At 35.9% G+C, this 17,949-nt stretch overlaps 2 protein-coding genes and 1 long non-coding RNA gene across 4 annotated transcripts; 2 read left to right on the top strand and 1 right to left on the bottom strand.

Annotated features, from left to right (window-relative positions):
- Positions 1 to 4,669: 4,669 nt before the first annotated feature.
- LOC127412727 (guanine nucleotide-binding protein subunit beta-2-like 1) lies at positions 4,670 to 8,609 on the top strand. Its single transcript, XM_051649334.1, has 8 exons — positions 4,670 to 4,888; positions 5,169 to 5,340; positions 5,885 to 6,032; positions 6,652 to 6,747; positions 7,048 to 7,158; positions 7,771 to 7,911; positions 8,149 to 8,262; positions 8,505 to 8,609. The coding sequence occupies exons 1-8, from the start codon at positions 4,780 to 4,782 to the stop codon at positions 8,568 to 8,570; spliced, it is 957 nt and encodes a 318-aa protein (XP_051505294.1). The 5' UTR covers positions 4,670 to 4,779; the 3' UTR covers positions 8,571 to 8,609.
- Positions 8,610 to 8,878: 269 nt separating this feature from the next.
- On the top strand, positions 8,879 to 15,883 carry LOC127412732 (nucleoside diphosphate kinase homolog 5-like). 2 transcript variants are annotated; one of them, XM_051649341.1, is made up of 5 exons: positions 8,879 to 10,388; positions 13,490 to 13,695; positions 14,046 to 14,146; positions 14,280 to 14,398; positions 14,803 to 15,671. In XM_051649341.1, exons 1-5 carry the CDS (start codon positions 10,245 to 10,247, stop codon positions 14,884 to 14,886), a joined length of 654 nt encoding a protein of 217 aa, XP_051505301.1. In that variant the 5' UTR covers positions 8,879 to 10,244; the 3' UTR covers positions 14,887 to 15,671. The 2 variants fall into 2 exon arrangements, with proteins under 2 accessions (XP_051505301.1, XP_051505302.1); XM_051649342.1 differs by lacking the exon at positions 14,803 to 15,671 and adding an exon at positions 15,678 to 15,883 and having other exon boundaries at positions 8,881 to 10,388.
- On the bottom strand, positions 10,258 to 17,925 carry LOC127412740 (uncharacterized). Its single transcript, XR_007892475.1, has 4 exons — positions 17,757 to 17,925; positions 13,505 to 13,635; positions 12,708 to 12,810; positions 10,258 to 10,382 (listed from the first exon to the last, which is right to left on the bottom strand). It is a non-coding gene; the product is annotated as an uncharacterized LOC127412740 (long non-coding RNA).
- Positions 17,926 to 17,949: the final 24 nt, after the last annotated feature.

The raw sequence follows: 17,949 nt of genomic DNA on the forward strand, positions 1-17,949 counted from the left end.
ATAGCCTTTAAACATAATTTTTCTCCACACTATATTATTGAATCATCAGCATGTTTTATTTAGGAACAAATCTAGATTTAAGAAAGACTGGTTTGAAAAGGGAATTATTTTTGTTTCAGATTTACTAAATTGTAACGGTGAGATTTATGCTTATGAGCAATTTATCTCTATCTCAGGTCTTCATTTAGAGAATAACATTTGGTTGTGAAAAGCATTTCTCCTGAATTACATCATCTTGTGAAAGCACATTTTAGATACTCAGTAGTTGGACAGGTTCCAAAACCTTTTATTGGCGGTATCTCGATTTTGGATAAGAAATGCAATAATTTTCACATTAGAAAGTGTCTCACACAAGATTTAAGTTGTCCTCCAAACGCAGTTGTGAAATGGAAACAAAATTTTCCTATGCTTACCACTGACAAGATATAGTCCGAGACTAATAGCCTTTTACTGCCCAATAAGATAAAAGAAATTCACTTTAAAGTGTTGCATAGATATTATCCTTGCAATGCTTTTCTAAATAAGTTTAAAGGATACATTTCACTGCAGTGTTCTTTTTGTAATCTTACGCATTTATTTTGCACCTGTAATTATTCTACGGACTTTTGGACCCAGGTAGCTATGTTAATTTTTGATGTGTTTCATAAAATAATCGCAATAGATGACTCCATGATTCTGTTCTTGGATAGTAACACTGGCTTTCCCATAACTGATGACACTTTAAAATGAATAATTAATTTTGGGAAGTTTTACTTGCATAAAGCTAGAGTAATGTCTATTAAACCATCTTTTAAATTATTTTACATGGATCTGAAAATGTTTTATCATTCACTGAATGTGTTATCCAAAAATAGAAAATCAATGAAGACCTCTCTACTTATAGAAAAGGTAATTTGTTCAATTTCATTTTTTTAAAAACCTTGTAATTTATTTACAAAGAAAATTTATTTTCAACTAATGTTTATATGCAGAATAGAAAGATCTGTTTTGTATCCCCCATTTTTGTTCTTATAATTTGTAACTTTGTATGCTTTTGAAAAATAATAAAAATAAAGAAATAAATAGATGTACATGAAAAACTTGGGCCCTGTCAGTTAACCTCAAAAAGACAAAAATAATGACGTTCCGCAAAAGATCAAAACTATAACTTTAAATTAGATAACATATCCTCAGAGCACACTCAGAACTACACATACCTCAGCATAAACATCCAGGTTTGGGGAGTAATGAAATACATGTAACGGGATTACGTATTTAAAATACAAAATATAAGTAACTGTATTCCACTACAGTTACAATTTAAATCATTGGTAATTAGAATACAGTTACATTCAAAAATTATTTTGATTACTGAAGAGATTACTTTGCATTTTATTGTCATTTGTTTCATTTAATATTTAGTCCTTTCAGATGGAAAACATTTATACATATAAATGATGCGATCCAAAGTGCATTTGAACAGCGGTGAAACACTTTCTTATGATGTGTTACATTCATACGAGCAGACAGAGAAGTAAGTTTGAAGTAAGTTTGGAGCAGAAGAAATAGAAATAAACCTTGTGTAAATTGTCAGCTTTACGCTAAGCTAAAATGCTATTTCTAGCCATTTTACATGCACATGTTACCAGGCACAATCATATTTTTTAATCAAGAAAATTCACGTTGGATTATAATTTCTTTTTTTCTAGTAAGACCTTTGATATTAGGGCAAAAATCATATTCATGATAATTTTTGTATTGTTTTCCTGTAAAAATATTTAAAAATCCTTAAAACAAGATCAATTTGATTTATCTTGTTTTAGAAACAACACTGCATAAGATATTCAGGTTTTTCAGAGAATGTATTTTTAACATGTGTATTTTGTCTTACTGTACTGGCAGAGTTTTTATAGTCAAAACAAGTGAAAAAATCTACCAGTGCTGAAGAAGTAATCCAAAGTATTTAGAATACGTTACTGACATTGAGTAATCTAATGGAATATGTTACAAATTACATTTTACAGCATGTATTCTGTAATCTGTAGTGGAATACATTTCAAAAGTAACCCTCCCAACCCTGTAAACATCAGCAGCACAGGAAACTTCAACAAGGCTGTGAACAACCTGAGAGAAAAGGCACGAAGAGCTTTCTGTGCTATTAGGAGAAATAATACAATTGACATCCCAATCAGAATCTGGCTAAAAATAATTCAGTCGGTTACAGAACCCATCGCACTCTATGGATGTGAGGTCTGGGGTCCACTTACCAACCAAGAGTCAGCGTTGGGTGTAATGCAATTAATTACTGTAATTAAATGACTTTTTCATTGTAAAAAGTAAGGGATTACTCTTAATTTTTCAGTAATTTAATTACAGTTACTTCTGATGTAATTGTGTTAAATACTGTACAGTCTATAGAACAATTCTATATAAAACAAGAGTGAATTTAAAATCATCTAATGTTAAAATGTATGTTTTCTAATTTTACACTGCCCCCTTAAATTCTATGGCCGGGCCATGAATAATTTATTTGATTTTATATGATTTATTTGAAAGAATGAAAAGAACAGTTTCATGTCTATCCTTTTATTTTTTATTGGGTCGAGGTTGATAAGGATTTTAGAAAGTAATTAGTAATAAGTAATGCAATTACTTTTCAGACAGAGTAATTAGTACAGTAATCTAATTACACTGTAGCAGATGTAATTAATTACTTTTTTAGAGTAACTTACCCAACACTGCCAAGAGTTCACAAAATGGGACAAACACCCTATAGAGACTGCAGGCTGAATTCTGCAAAAATATACTACGAGTCCAGCGTAAAACCCCAAATAATGCCCACAAAGCAGAATTAGTATTATACCACTAATAGTTAAAATTCAAAAGAAGGCTATAAAATTCCACATACCCCTGAAAAATAGAGAAAATGAGACCCTCCAGTACAAAGCACTAACCTACCAAGAGCTGAACCCAGAGAGAAATCCCCTCAACCAGCTGGTCTTAGAACTGACCTCACAACCCAGAACAGGTCAGACTGAGAATACAAATTCAGCTAGACCAAACCAAATTTTTAAAACACAAAAAGAAAAATACTTAAAACATTGGAAAAAAGAAACAGCCAAACAGAGCAAATTGAAATGCTGTTTGTGTCTAAACAGACAATATAAATGAGTAGAATACCTGAGCAAAGTGTCCGATCCAAAACTTTCAAAAGTCCTGACCATGTACAGACTCAGTGAACATACGCTTGTCATAGAGACGAGCAGACACAGACAAACCTGGCTACCAAAAGAAGACAGGCTGTGCCCCCACTGCACACAAAATGAAGTGGAATCAGAACGACACTTTTTAACATCACGCTCAAAGTACACACAGATTAGGGACACTTTCTTTCCCCACTTCAGCACCATAAAGACTTCAATGTACTAAAAAATAAGGAAAAACTCCCACACCTGTTAGGTGCAAAACTGTCTGCGAGATATGTGAAAAATAAATTGATAATTTTATAAATAAATTGATTAAAAAAAAAAAATATATATATATATATATATATATATATATATATATATATATATATATATATATATATATATAAATCTGCTCTTTCATTTTATTCTTTTTTGTTTTTGGCAGTTTGCATTCTTCATGCATATTGCCATTTACTGAGCAGGGAGGAGAATTTATAGTAACACTTAAATATTGATCTGTTTCTCACCCACACCTATCATATCTCTTCTGAAGACATTATTTTAACCACTGGAGTCTTATGGATTACTTTTATGCTGTCTTTATGTGCTTTTTGGAGCTTCAAAGTTCTGGTCACCATTTACTTGCATTGAAAGGACCTACAGAGCTGAAATATTCTTCTAAAAATCATAGTTTGTGTTTTGCAGAAGAAAGAAAGTCATACACCTCTGGGATGGCATGAGGGTGAATAAATGAGAGAATTTTCATTTTTGGGTAAACTGTCCCTTTAAGGGATAATGAACTTATCTGACATTTAGCTATTAAAACATGACAGCCTCAAACAGTATATGATGATTTGACTTTTTATGTTTTTTTTATTTTATTAAATGTTCATAACAACAATTTTCATTGTCACAACACAACAATACAACAGGTCAGGGTCCTTTATTTAAAAACAAAATCAGTCCAAATTGAGTCATCATACAAAGAGAGTTCTTATTGCTTTCCAGTTTTTTGAAAGTTCAATAGACTCAAAATACATTTTCATTTAATATTTGAACCTCAAAAAGAGTTGTTTGCTTTTGGAGAATTTGCCTTTTTGGTATTTTGCTAAAAAAAAAAAAAAAAAAAAAAAAACCTTTATGATAAAAGCATCATTTCTTTTTTTCACATTCATTAAAACCAAAGATGACATTTCTATAAGTAAATACAAACTTGGGATTTACATAACACTGAATGAAATCAAGAATGTCACACCAAAATGTCACTGTATAGGTACACTTCCAAAACAGATGCAAGGACGTTTCAGACTTCGCTCAACAAAAAGGGCAATTTGTATTAATATCATTTTAAAATGAATTTTATTTATCTTAAATGTTATTTCTTCCACTTTTAAAGTGTTTTATTATGTGTACAGTAGGTGGCAGTAAACTGTTCACATTGTGCATCACATACCAAAACTCGACAGAAGAAGAAAAGCGGCCCTCAAGAGTTTTGGTTCCGGTGTGGCACTTCCTTTTCCTCTTGCCACAGTGTGAGAGATATAGGAGGACTCAACCCTCCGACAAAATCCAACTCCATCCACCGTTATAGGTGAATTTAACCTGCGGTAAAATGACTGAGCAGATGACAGTGAGGGGTACCCTGAAGGGTCACAGCGGATGGGTCACCCAAATCGCCACCACACCGCAGTTCCCCGACATAATTCTGTCCGCGTCCCGGGGTAAGTGCTCAGAGAGTACACGACAACACGAGGCCTTTAGATTATACAACATAATAATGATACAGCTCGATTTGGCTTGCATTTAGAGGTCTGGCTTTGAACAAAACTAATAACCATGTAAAGACTAGTGTGTGTATCGTACATCAGTATTGTAAGTTAGTAGCCAGTGTTTCCCATATGATATTGTAGGAAAACCTCTAGCTGTCAAAATCTGTATAGGTCAGCATATGCAGATACTGCTTTAAATGGTCAGCGATGTGATGATCCGTCCACCTTACAGATAAGAGCGTCATCATGTGGAAGCTGACCCGCGATGAGACCAACTATGGCATCCCCCAGCGCGCCCTGAAGGGTCACTCTCACTTTGTGAGTGACGTTGTCATCTCATCCGATGGGCAGTTCGCCCTGTCTGGCTCCTGGGACGGTACCCTGCGCCTGTGGGATCTGACAACGTGAGTGTTTGGAGGAGGCATGTGTGCATCTGTCACTCAAAATGTGGTCAGGTGTGACCTTGGCTAAGGAGGTTTTCTTAAGTGGTGATGAAACTCAAATGTCTTCTGTGTCACTGTGATGATAAAGAGGCTGTTTCTGAACTTAAACGGTCTTCTGACCTAAAAGAATGTGGATTTGTGTGAATTGGGCCAGAAAAGTTGTGATTTCAAGGAAGTTGAGTTTTGTGGCATAATGTTGATTTCCACAAAAGACTAACTTGGTCTTGTCCTTTGTTAAAAACAAACAAAAAAAAACATTAAATTGCAGTTACAATAAGGCAATGAATGGGGCCAACTGGAAACCCTAAAATACACACAATACTTAAACCTTATCTGTAGAAAAGTATAACAATATTGCCATGACTTATGTAAATTTGAATTGGATCATGAGATTGCAACTCAGTCTGATTTAATTTAATGTGCATGGAATACCTTAAAAATGTCATTTTAAAAGTTGGCAGATCCATATATTTTTATTTGTGTTCATACTCTTTTCTTATTATAGTGGCACAACAACCCGCCGCTTTGTTGGACACACCAAGGATGTTCTGAGCGTGGCTTTCTCTGCTGACAACCGTCAGATTGTGTCTGGATCCAGAGACAAGACCATCAAGCTGTGGAACACCCTGGGAGTCTGCAAGTACACCATCCAGGTACACATCCATATTCATATCACAAAGTCATAAATGATTATATGCTCATGAGTGGACACTTTATAAGGATAATTAAAAGCATTTGTGGCATAATTTTGATTACCACAAAAATAGTTTTGACTTGTCCCTCAATTATAAAAAACAAATTGTGGTTTCAGTGAGGCTCTTACAATGGTAGTGAATGGGGCCAGTGCATAAACCCAAAAATACACACGGTTTTGAAAGTATAGCCACAAAACGTAAACCATATGCGTGTTAACATGATTTTATAGTGGTAAAATATAGTGATTAAAAGTTATTCCCAATACTGGGATTATGGGGTTGTAATATTGGATATAACTTTACACAGAAAAAGTTAATAAGTGATTTTTATCACACTAAAATCATGTTTGCATGTATAATGGTTACATCTTGTGGTTATACTTTTGAAACGGGTAGTATTTTAATGTTTATGTATTGGCCCCATTGACTTCCATTGTAAGTGCCTCACTGTAACCCAGATTTCTTTTTTTTAACATGGAACATTCTTTGAATATAAACCAGGACACTTGCCTATCATGTTTAGAGTGTTAGAGTAGTTTGTTCTGAATTTTTTTTCCATCTTTGTCCATCTCCACAGGATGACAGCCATAGTGAGTGGGTGTCCTGCGTGCGTTTCTCTCCCAACAGCAGCAACCCCCTCATTGTGTCCTGCGGCTGGGACAAAATGGTCAAGGTGAGACCCCTGCTTGTATATTAAAGGAAACTTTGGTGGTGTACTTCTCACAGAGCTGCTGTTGCTCCGTTTGAATTTTAGTATGTTGTAAAATCTACCTGGTGATTACAGAAATCCACGTTTTTCTTGTCTAAGCTCTTGAGCTCTGATGACAAGTCCTGCAATTATGATGGGTAGAGGATTGAGACTATTAACATGCAAGTGAACAGTGTGAGCAGGACAAATTGCATGATTCAGTTTGTTGTTTGATAATGCAGTCGTAATATTTTGTACTTGATTCATGTATGTATTTTGTTATAGGTATGGAATCTTGCTAACTGCAAGCTGAAGACCAACCACATTGGCCACACTGGATACCTGAACACAGTGACCGTGTCTCCTGATGGTTCTCTGTGTGCCTCTGGTGGGAAGGCAAGTTGTTATTCTGTCGTGGTTGTCGCTACAGATAAGAGGTTGGAGACAGCATGTGTTAAAGATGATGAAACTTTAATGCCATCTGCATCACTGATGATAAAGAGGCTGTTTCTGAACACTGACATGTCAAACGGAATATTCTGGATTCAATACAAGTTCAATCAACAGCATTTGTGGCATAACCACAAAATTTTGACTCGCCCCATGTTTGTTAAAAATGGTCTTTACAGTGAGGCACTTACAATGGAAGTGAATGGGGCCAGGACATAACGTTAAAATACCCGCCGTTTTAAAAGTATAGCCACAAGATGTGAACAGTATGCATGTTAGCATGATTTTAGTGCGATTTAAATGCTTACTGACCTTTTCTGTGTAGATTTATATCCAATGCCGGTAATAGGGTTTTCATAAAATCATGTTAGCATGTATAATGTTTGCTGCTTGCAGCTAAACTATTGAAACTATTCTGTTTTGTGGAGCTCAACGTTATGGCACAAATGCTGTTCATAATTCTGAACTTGCATTGAACCTGGAATATTCCTTAAGTCTTTAAAAAAACATCCAATTTTAGTGAACTTGTATGTTCTGAATGCTCTTGTCATATTTCAGGATGGGCAGGCCATGCTGTGGGACCTGAATGAGGGAAAGCACCTCTACACCCTGGATGGTGGTGACACCATTAACGCCCTTTGCTTCAGCCCTAACCGTTACTGGCTGTGTGCCGCCACTGGACCCAGCATCAAGATCTGGGTGAGTTCACATACACTGCATAACAATGACCTTTAACAAGCTAAATAGTTGCTTTTATATGCATTTTACACATCTAACATCAAAACACTGTAATGTCGGCACAGGATTCAGTGATGAAACTCTTAATGCCTTCTGTAACTCTGTGATGATACAAGAGGCTGTTTCTGAGTACTCCCAGCATGAACTATCAAGCACTCGTGTACTACTGTTGCAGAGCTGACTGTATTCTCTTGACAGGATCTGGAGGGCAAGATCATTGTTGATGAGTTGAAACAGGACATCATCACCACCACCAACAGCAAGGCTGAGCCGCCTCAGTGCACTTCTCTGGCCTGGTCTGCTGATGGACAGGTTGGTTTCAAAGCACTATTAGTACCTGCTATTCCTTGCATTTGATTTTAGATTGGCTTTTTGGATGTTTATTCTGGTTTGACCAGCATGCCCCCGTTGATTATTCCCAATCACTTTTAACATCTGAAACCTTATGGTGACAGTCCTGCAAATATGAGGGGGCCAGTAAAATACTTTATTTAAAAGTATTTCTGAAGCATTGTCTGTTTAGAATTAATACCTGTGTTTTGTCTTCTTCACAGACTCTGTTTGCTGGCTACACTGATAACCTGATCAGAGTGTGGCAGGTGACCATTGGAACCAGATAGATGCCTTTTCTAATGTCTGAATAAAATGTTTTAAAAAGGCCTAGACTTGACTCATTTTACTAAATTATGTCATTAGTTTCTCAAGTCGTAATACAGCACAACAGTGCCCACCTGCTTATTCAGCCGTCTGGGTTCCAACTTCCAGAAATATTTTCCCCATTAGACTTTTCATAAAATACTTAAGAGTTGTAAGTCATGAACCAAACCAACCTGCTCCGAGGTAAATCACAACATCACAAACTTTGAGCAAAGTATTTGAAAATCGGACAAAAAGACAATGGTACAAGGCTGTGTACTTACCGTCTTTCACAAGGGCACGGGCTACAATCCCATGAAGCCTTGCGAATGATGTCATTGAGTAAAAAACTATGAGAATGCATATAACTTGATTTTAGGTTTCTGATTATAAGTATAGAAACAATATATTTAACGTTTATTGCAAAATATTCCGATATGTACAAATAAGAAGTTTAAGGTGAAGAGACACCGACTGGATTGCATCATTCACAATGCGTCAAGGGAGCGCGCGTTCGCTCCGAAACATGTTTCGCGGGTTTTCGTTTGCCGCTGTTCTCTGATTGGTGAAACTTTTTCTGCTGTAACATGGGTAATGTAGTTTACAATGAATTCCGCTATCTTAATGCAGAAGGATATCTTCAACCGAAGCATATTCCTTCGATGAACAAACTCGTAGCTCACGGTAGGTCAGTGTTTAAAGGTTTATTACAATTTATTGTTGAAAATCAGTTCATGGTAAAAATTAGTGGGATTTTTACTTCAAGAACAAGACTTGCGCTTGTCTCATGATGACAATGTATTAGATATTTTGTGAATGAAACTTGGAGTAATATGTAAGATTGACATCAAGAATTTAAAATGGGTACTCCAAATTCAAACTATTGGAGAGAGTTGTCAACCCCGCCCGCTCCGCGCAACAGGAACAAGTAAACTGACTATGGCAAGTGGACAAGCCTAACACTAATCAGCTGATGTATACGTTTGCAATGTTTTTATTGTTTGCAATTTATAAGCCAGCTCATGTGGATTTTTTTTATAACTCTGTCAAGGTTAGCTAGATGTATTGCTGGCTTCCATGGCTGCAGCTCTCTGTGTTTTCCCACTAGTGTCAAATCTGGCAAACCGGGGGTGTCGAAATACTATTGGAAATGGGCAGTGGGCGGGATCACACAGGCCAAAACACAAACGGAAATTCTAGCCCGGAATGGATATTTCAAAGTAGAATATACTGGCTGTAGCATTGTTTTCAGAAAAAAATTAAAAAAACAGTATTTCAACGTGGCATATTTCCTAAATCTCTAATAACATATGATAATTTTATGCTTTAGTACAGAAAATATATTACATAATGCTCCTTTAATCCTGAAGTTAGACCTGCAATTTAAAGCAACTATATCGCGTCATTGTCTGTCTTGGTAACCTAGCAACAAGGCTAACAGAAACATGACTCCGCGGAACCTGACAGACGGTTAATTTATATAAACTTGTAGTTTAGCTGATTAATAATTGCGGTTTTTTTTTTCTTCTTCTTCTTTCTGATTGGTAGACCTCTATTGAAATATTTACGTTTACAGAATAATTTGAGAAATGCCTTATCACGCATGTAATCCAAAACGAATTCCCGTTGAAAAGATTTAATGTTATTGATTAAACGTGATGGACAACAATAATCCTGAGAAGCAGATGTCTGCTCCTCGTATCTTCGTCGAGAGAACTTTGGCTTTAATCAAACCTGATGCCATCCATAAAGCTGATGAAGTCGAGGACATAATTCTTCGATGTGGGTTCACAATCCTGCAGGTAAAAACACTTTTGTCATCATCTGAGAAAGTAACAGGTGTGTTTGATGGCAAGATAAACATAATTCTCTGTATTTAATGGTGTTATGTTACTGCTTGATGATAAGGAGAAACATTTGGCGGATTTATTAATCCTTTAGTTGAGTACTATGGACTTTTTTTTTCAATATCATAAAATTTATGTTCAAATTTAAATGAATGTCTAACAGAAGGTGATGTAACTGGTCACAATTTTAACCCTTAAATGTAATTTTCTGAAGTATTTTGAGTCTACAGTTGTGCTCAAAAGTGTGCATACCCTGTCAGAAATTGTGAAATTTTGGCATCGATTTTGAAAATAAGACTGATCATGCAAGAAGTCTTTTATTTAAGGATAGTGATCATATGAAGCCATTTATTATCACATAGTTGTTTGGCTCCTTTTTAAATCATAATGATAACAGAAATCACCCAGATGGCCCTGATCTAAAGTTTACATACCCTTGAATGTTTGGCCTTGTTACAGACACACATGGTGACACACACAGGTTTAAATGGCAATTAAAGGTTAATTTCCCACACCTGTGGCTTTTTAAATCGCAATTAGTGTCTGTGTATAAATAGTCAATGAGTTTGTTAGCTCTCACGTGGATGCACTGAGCAGGCTAGATACTGAGCCATGGGGAGGAGAAAAGAACTGTCAAAAGACCTGCGTAACAAGGTAATGGGACTTTATAAAGATGGAAAAGGATATAAAGAGATATCCAAAGCCTTGAAAATGCCAGTCAGTACTGTTCAATCACTTATTAAGAAGTGGAAAATTCGGGGATCTCTTGATACCAAGCCAAGGTCAGGTAGACCAAGAAAGATTTCAGCCACAACTGCCAGAAGAATTGTTCAGGATACAAAGAAAAACCCACAGGTAACCTCAGGAGAAATACAGGCTGCTCTGGAAAAAGACGGTGTGGTTGTTTCAAGGAGCACAATACGACGATACTTGAACAAAAATGAGCTGCATGGTTGAGTTGCCAGAAAGAAGCCTTTACTGCGCCATTGCCACAAAAAAGCCATTTTGTTACAATATGCCCGACAACACCTTGACACACCTCACAGCTTCTGGCACACTGTAATTTGGAGTGATGAGACCAAAATAGAGCTTTATGGTCACAACCATAAGTGCTATGTTTGGAGAGGGGTCAACAAGGCCTATAGTGAAAAGAATACCATCCCAGCTGTGAAGCATGGTGGTGGCTCACTGATGTTTTGGGGGTGTGTGAGCTCTAAAGGCACGGGGAATCTTGTGAAAATTGATGGCAAGATGAATTCAGCATGTATCAGAAAATACTGGCAGACAATTTGCATTCTTCTGCACGAAAGCTGCGCATGGGACGCTCTTGGACTTTCCAGCATGACAATGACCCTAAGCACAAGGCCAAGTTGACCCTCCAGTGGTTACAGGAGAAAAAGGTGAAGGTTCTGGAGTGGCCATCACAGTCTCCTGACCTTAATATCATCGAGCCATTCTGGGGAGATCTCAAACATGCAGTTCATGCAAGACAACCAAAGACTTTGCATGACCTGGAGGCATTTTGCCAAGACGAATGGGCAGCTATACCACCTGCAAGAATTTGGGGCCTCATAGACAACTATTACAAAAGACTGCATGCTGTCATTGATGCTAAAGGGGGCAATACACAGTATTAAGGACTAAGGGAATGCAGACTTTTGAACAGGAGTCATTTCATTTTTTTCTTTGTTGCCATGTTTTGTTTTATTATTGTGCCATTCTGTTATAACCTACAGTTGAATATGAATCCCATAAGAAATAAAATAAATGTGTTTTGCCTGCTCACTCATGTTTTCTTTAAAAATGGTATATATATTACCAATTCTCCAAGGGTATGCAAACTTTTGAGCACAACTGTAAATAGATTCACAACTTACATCATTTCAGCAGTACACCCAAATGACAATAGTCATATCATATTATTCACGTGTTACACTTGTTATAGTTTACTTCCACGTTGCTTCTTCGTCAAATAGCAATATCAAATGTAAATCAAGTAAATCATTGAAACAAAAGTGCCACCTTGAGTAAAAAATAGCATGCTTATTATGTGATAGTAAACTTATATAGATATAAAATAATCATTAAAAATATACGTTTTGGAAGTGCAGTTTTGTGTGTGTGTGTGTGTGTGTGTGTTACACTATTCAGAAAGGAAAGTTTGAGGAATACTAAAGAGGTGTGGCTGTGAGCATAACTCCCAAAAATGGCTGAGGAACAGGGGGTGGAATGAGGTCCCGGGTCACTAAAGACCCCAGTTTAAGGGTTAATCACCTTTAAGCTCTTTTGCTGTTCAATCCTGTGTGACAAATTAGGAGTATACAGCATTTGTGGCACAATGTTGATTACCGCAAAAATTTATTTAGGCCTGTCCCTCCTTTTCTTAAAAAAAAAAAGGAGAAATCAAGGTTACAGTGAGGCATTACAACATTAAAATTTCAAAAGTATGGCCACAAGATGTAAAGAAATCTCTCTTGCCATTGATCAATTTTTTCCGGGCAGGTTCGCCACTGTAAATGGATTTACAGTAGAGAAGAATTCCAGTAATGACCATATATTTTCCCATAATCCTTTGCTATTTACAGTAATATACTGTATAAACATACATATTACAGTAAAATACTGTTCAAATTACAAAAATCGGTTACAGTTAGAGTGTATAAAATAAGGTAAACCCAACTGCTCATGTTTGTCCACACTAAACCACACAACAGAAAGATACAAACTATGCCAAATGGGTCATTATCAAAATATGGTGACAAACATGTCCCTTGAATTTTCAGTCATGAAAACCCTATTTTAAAGGCATCAATCTTTAACCTAACCTTTTATTAAATAATATGAAATAGCTTGACTTTGAAAAATATACTTTGTTTTCTCAGGTCAAGCATTAGTGCAAGGCCTAACAAAGTAAGTAATTAATAATTTAAATAATTTAAAAAGAATGTTTGTCCCTTGCAAGTCAGAAAGTCCATCCATTATTTTTTTTTTTAGAATGACCCATATATTTGTATTGTTCTTATGAGTTTATCATTGTCATGTTTCTCATGTAACAGAAACGAAAGCTTCACCTGAGTCCCGAGCAATGCAGTGACTTTTACATTGAGCATTATGGGAAGCTGTTTTTTCCCCATCTGACTGCCTTCATGAGCTCTGGACCAGTTGTTGCACTAGCACTGGCCAGACATCAGGCTATTGCCACCTGGAAAAGTATAATGGGACCAGTCAGCAGCATTAAGGCCAGAGAGACACATCCTGACTGGTAATGAAACACATTTCATTTGGACGAATCCTCTCTCTCTCTCTCTCTCTTGACAGGTGGTTTGATTAATGAAATGGTTAACTTGTGCAGCTATATTCTCATGTACTGTAGCAACAACTAACACAGTATTTCCTATGCATGTTCTAAGTCATGGCCAAATAAATGCATGTGTTAGACTTTATGCATTTCAGGCTTAAAACTTTACAAATCAAGGTTACATTCAACATTCAAATGTAATCTATGTCATGTTCTTCCTCTCATTGTGCTACTCTAATACTCAATTAAAATGTTTCTTTTCTGGGATATACTTCTGACTGAACATGAACGGTCTGAACGTCGGTCATCATCAGTCTGCGAGCGAGATTTGGCACATGTGACCTTCGGAATGCTGTGCACGGAAGTGAATCCTCCTTTGCAGCTGAGAGAGAGATCAGATTCATTTTTCCCAACTGTGAGTGAAGCGAACTCTCTACAACCTTTTTTTTATTCAAAGAATGATTGTCTTTCATGGACATAATTAGAATGCATACTACAAATCTGAGAGGATAAACTGATTCTTTTGTCATTTGTCACATAATTTTCAGCTGTGATTGAACCCATTCCGATGGGAGACACAACCAAAGATTACCTGAGCCGGTACGTCAGCCCAACACTTCTCAATGGACTGACAGAGCTGTGCAAGAGGAAACCAGCAGATCCTTATGTAAGTGTAATTCTAACTCCATTTTGCTAAACAATATTACAGTTCACTAGAGATCTTAAAACAGTCATACCAATCTCCTTTCTTCTTTGACATCATTGTTTTAAAGGGATAATTCAACCAAAAAGGGCAATTCTCTCATAATTTACTCACTCTTATGTCGTCTCAAACTTGTATGACTTTATCTCATCTGTGAGACACAAACGAAGATATTTTGACAGAGATATGAGGTGTTTTTGTCCATACAATGCAAGTCAATGGGGTCAAAAACTTTCAAGCTCCAAAAAAATGCTGCATAAAGGTAATCCATACGACTCGAGTGGTTTCATTCATTTCTTCTGAAGCGATACAATTCGTTTTGGCTGAGAAACAGACTTTTCTCTGTATAATTTCTTTCTTTTTTACAGACGTGGCTTGCTGACTGGCTGTTAAACAATAACCCTAATAAACCCAAAATATCTGCTGGGACAGTTGTAGAAGAATCAGAATAATCACAAAAAAAGATACAGTAATTTTTTTACTATAAATCTTGCCATCCTACCACACCTGAAGTCGCAAGTTCGAATCCAGTGCGTGCTGATTGATTCCAGTCAGGCTTCCTAAGCAACCAATTGGCCTGGTTGCTAGGGTGGGTTGAGTCATGGTCGCTATAATGTGGTTCTCGCTCTCGGTGGGGCGCGTGGTGAGTTGTGCGTGGATGCTGCGGAGAATAGCGTGAGCCTCCACATGCGCTAGGTCTCCGCGGTAAGGCGCTCAACGAGCCATGTGATAAGATGCACGGATTGATGGTCTCAGACGTGGAGGCAACTGAGATTCGTCCTCCACCACCCAGATTGAGGCGAGTCACTATGCCACCACGAGGACTTAGAGCGCATTGGGAATTGGGCGTTCCAAATTTTGGACAATCCAAAACAAAACAAAAAAAAATCTTGCCATCTGCAGTCTTATATGCGATCATGATTTGTAGCTTGATTACACTTCCTCGCGAGTGCACAGAGCTTGAGGAAGTGTAATCGAACTTCAAATAAAAACTAATTGTATTGCTTCAAAAGACAGATTAGAGCACTCAGATTGTTTGGCTTGCTTTTATGCAGCCTTTATGTCTATTACGGAGCTTGAAAATTTTGGACCCCATTGACTTACGTTGTATAAACATAGACAAACACACACAACATACCATAAGGGTGAGTAAATGATTTTATCATTTTGGATGAGCTATTCCTTAAATCTTATACTGTTAATTCATTTACTTTTCTCTGTATAATTTCTTTCTTTTTTACAGACGTGGCTTGCTGACTGGCTGTTAAACAATAACCCTAATAAACCCAAAATATCTGCTGGGACAGTTGTAGAAGAATCAGAATAATCACAAAAAAAGATACAGTAATTTTTTAAGCAACAAGTAGTTACTGTCTGAGTCTGTTTATATCATATTCTCCATATAATTTCAATGGCTTTGTTATAAAATAAAAGTGTTTTTATAAACTAGTTTTGTTTCCTCTATTTGTTTGATTGTGCATTCTAAATGTTTTAACTAAAAGAGACTGTAAATTTGTGTGGTGATTAGTGTAAGACCATATTGCAAATTTACAATGTCCTTTTAAAATATTATTATGAAAGTAGTATTCAGGGTTGGGAGGGTTACTTTTGAAATGTATTCCACTACAGATTACAGAATACATGCTGTGAAATGTAATTTGTAACATATTCCATTAGATTACTCAAGGTCAGTAACGTATTCTAAATACTTTGGATTACTTCTTCATCACCGGTAGATTTTTTCACTTGTTTTGACTATAAAAACTCTGCCAGTACAGTAAGACAAAATACACATGTTAAAAATACATTCTCTGAAAAACCCAAATATCTTATGCAGTGTTGTTTCTAAAACAAGATAAATCAAACTGATCTTGTTTTAAGGATTTTTAGATATTTTTACAGGAAAACAATACAAAAATTATTATGAAGAATATGATTTTTGCCCTAATATCAAAGGTCTTACTAGAAAAAAATAAATTATGATCCAACGTGAATTTTCTTGATAAAAAATATGATCGTGCCTGGTAACATGTGCATGTAAAATGGCTAGAAATAGCATTTTAGCTTAGCATAAAGCTGACAATTTACACAAGGTTTATTTCTATTTCTTCTGCTCCAAACTTACTTGAAACTGACTTCTCTGTCTGCTCGTATGAATGTAACACATCATAAGAAAGTGTTTCATTGCTGTTCAAATGCACTTTGGATCGCATCATTTATATGTATAAATGTTTTCCATCTGAAAGGACTAAATATTAAATGAAACAAATGACAATAAAATGCAAAGTAATCTCTTCAGTAATCAAAATACTTTTTGAATGTAACTGTATTCTAAATAACAATGATTTAAATTGTATCTGTAGTAGAATAGTTACTTATATTTTGTATTTTAAATACATAATCCCGTTACATGTATTTCGTTACTCCCCAAACCTGGTAGTATTAGAACTAATAGATCTATTAAAGGAATAGTTCACCCAAAAATGAAAATTCAGTCATCATATACTCACCCTCATGCCATCCCAGATGTGTATTCAGCTCTGTAGGTCCTTTCAATGCAAGTGAATGATGACCATAAATTTGAAGCTCCAAAAATCACAGGAAACAAAAAAGAAATCCTCCATGACTCCAGTGGTTACATATATATATATATATATATATATATATGTATGTATTCAGAAGCGATATGATAGGTGTGGGTTAGAAACAGATTTAAAAAGATTTAAATTCTTTTTTACTATGAACTTTCATTTTATTTTACATTTTTCAAGTGAAAATGGACATTTATGGTAAAAAGGACTTGAATATTGATCTGTTTCTCACCCACACTTATCATATCACTTCTGAAGATATAGATTTAACCACTGGAGTCATATGGGTTACTTTTATGCTTTTTTAAAATTCTTTATGTGCTTTTTGGAACTTCAAAGTTCTGGCCAACATTCACTTGCATTGTATGGACCTACAGAGCTGAAATATTCTTCTAAAAATCTTCATTTGTGTTCAGCAGAAGAAAGAAAGTCATACACATCTGGGATGGCATGATGGTGAGTAAATGAGAGAATTTTCATTTTTGGTTGAATTATCCCTTTAAACTCCTCCATATTGCATAAAAATAGACTTTTATATTATTATATTAGGTTTTATTTTTTCTGATGGCAATAAACAAAACTTCTGCCCACATCCACACTTAAAAGAACTAAGATTAATTGAAGAACTTAATTGAGACCAAACAGTTTTTTATTTTAAATCTGAACAAAATGATTGTACGAATCAAATGAAACAACGGCCTTTTGTACTGTTTTAACGTCGTATTACTTACTTGCTATCGCATAACGTGCAGGGAAATCCATCTACAAGTGGCCGTTATTAGTATTATTTTCTCTGCCCGCTATGAAATCACACATTTCTAAATTGTATTTAAAAAGGTCAACAACTTGTTCAGAAACCAAACAAGAACAAAGAGTTCTTCTTCCCTCCTTGACAAGAAGGTTCAGCAGAAGCGCGTTTGGGGG

Source organism: Myxocyprinus asiaticus, chromosome 22 (genome assembly GCF_019703515.2).
Source record: "Myxocyprinus asiaticus isolate MX2 ecotype Aquarium Trade chromosome 22, UBuf_Myxa_2, whole genome shotgun sequence".
Taxonomy (NCBI): domain Eukaryota; kingdom Metazoa; phylum Chordata; class Actinopteri; order Cypriniformes; family Catostomidae; genus Myxocyprinus; species Myxocyprinus asiaticus.

Excerpts from the sequence above, each read along its gene's own strand:
- LOC127412727 (XM_051649334.1), top strand. The coding sequence starts at position 4,780 with ATGACTGAGCAGATGACAGTGAGGGGTACCCTGAAGGGTCACAGCGGA. Across the intron at positions 6,033-6,651 it reads TCTGCAAGTACACCATCCAG|GATGACAGCCATAGTGAGTG; the intron begins GTACACATCCAT and ends CCATCTCCACAG. Across the intron at positions 6,748-7,047 it reads GCTGGGACAAAATGGTCAAG|GTATGGAATCTTGCTAACTG; the intron begins GTGAGACCCCTG and ends ATTTTGTTATAG.
- LOC127412732 (XM_051649341.1), top strand. The coding sequence starts at position 10,245 with ATGGACAACAATAATCCTGAGAAGCAGATGTCTGCTCCTCGTATCTTC. Across the intron at positions 10,389-13,489 it reads GTGGGTTCACAATCCTGCAG|AAACGAAAGCTTCACCTGAG; the intron begins GTAAAAACACTT and ends CTCATGTAACAG. Across the intron at positions 13,696-14,045 it reads AGAGAGACACATCCTGACTG|TCTGCGAGCGAGATTTGGCA; the intron begins GTAATGAAACAC and ends GGTCATCATCAG.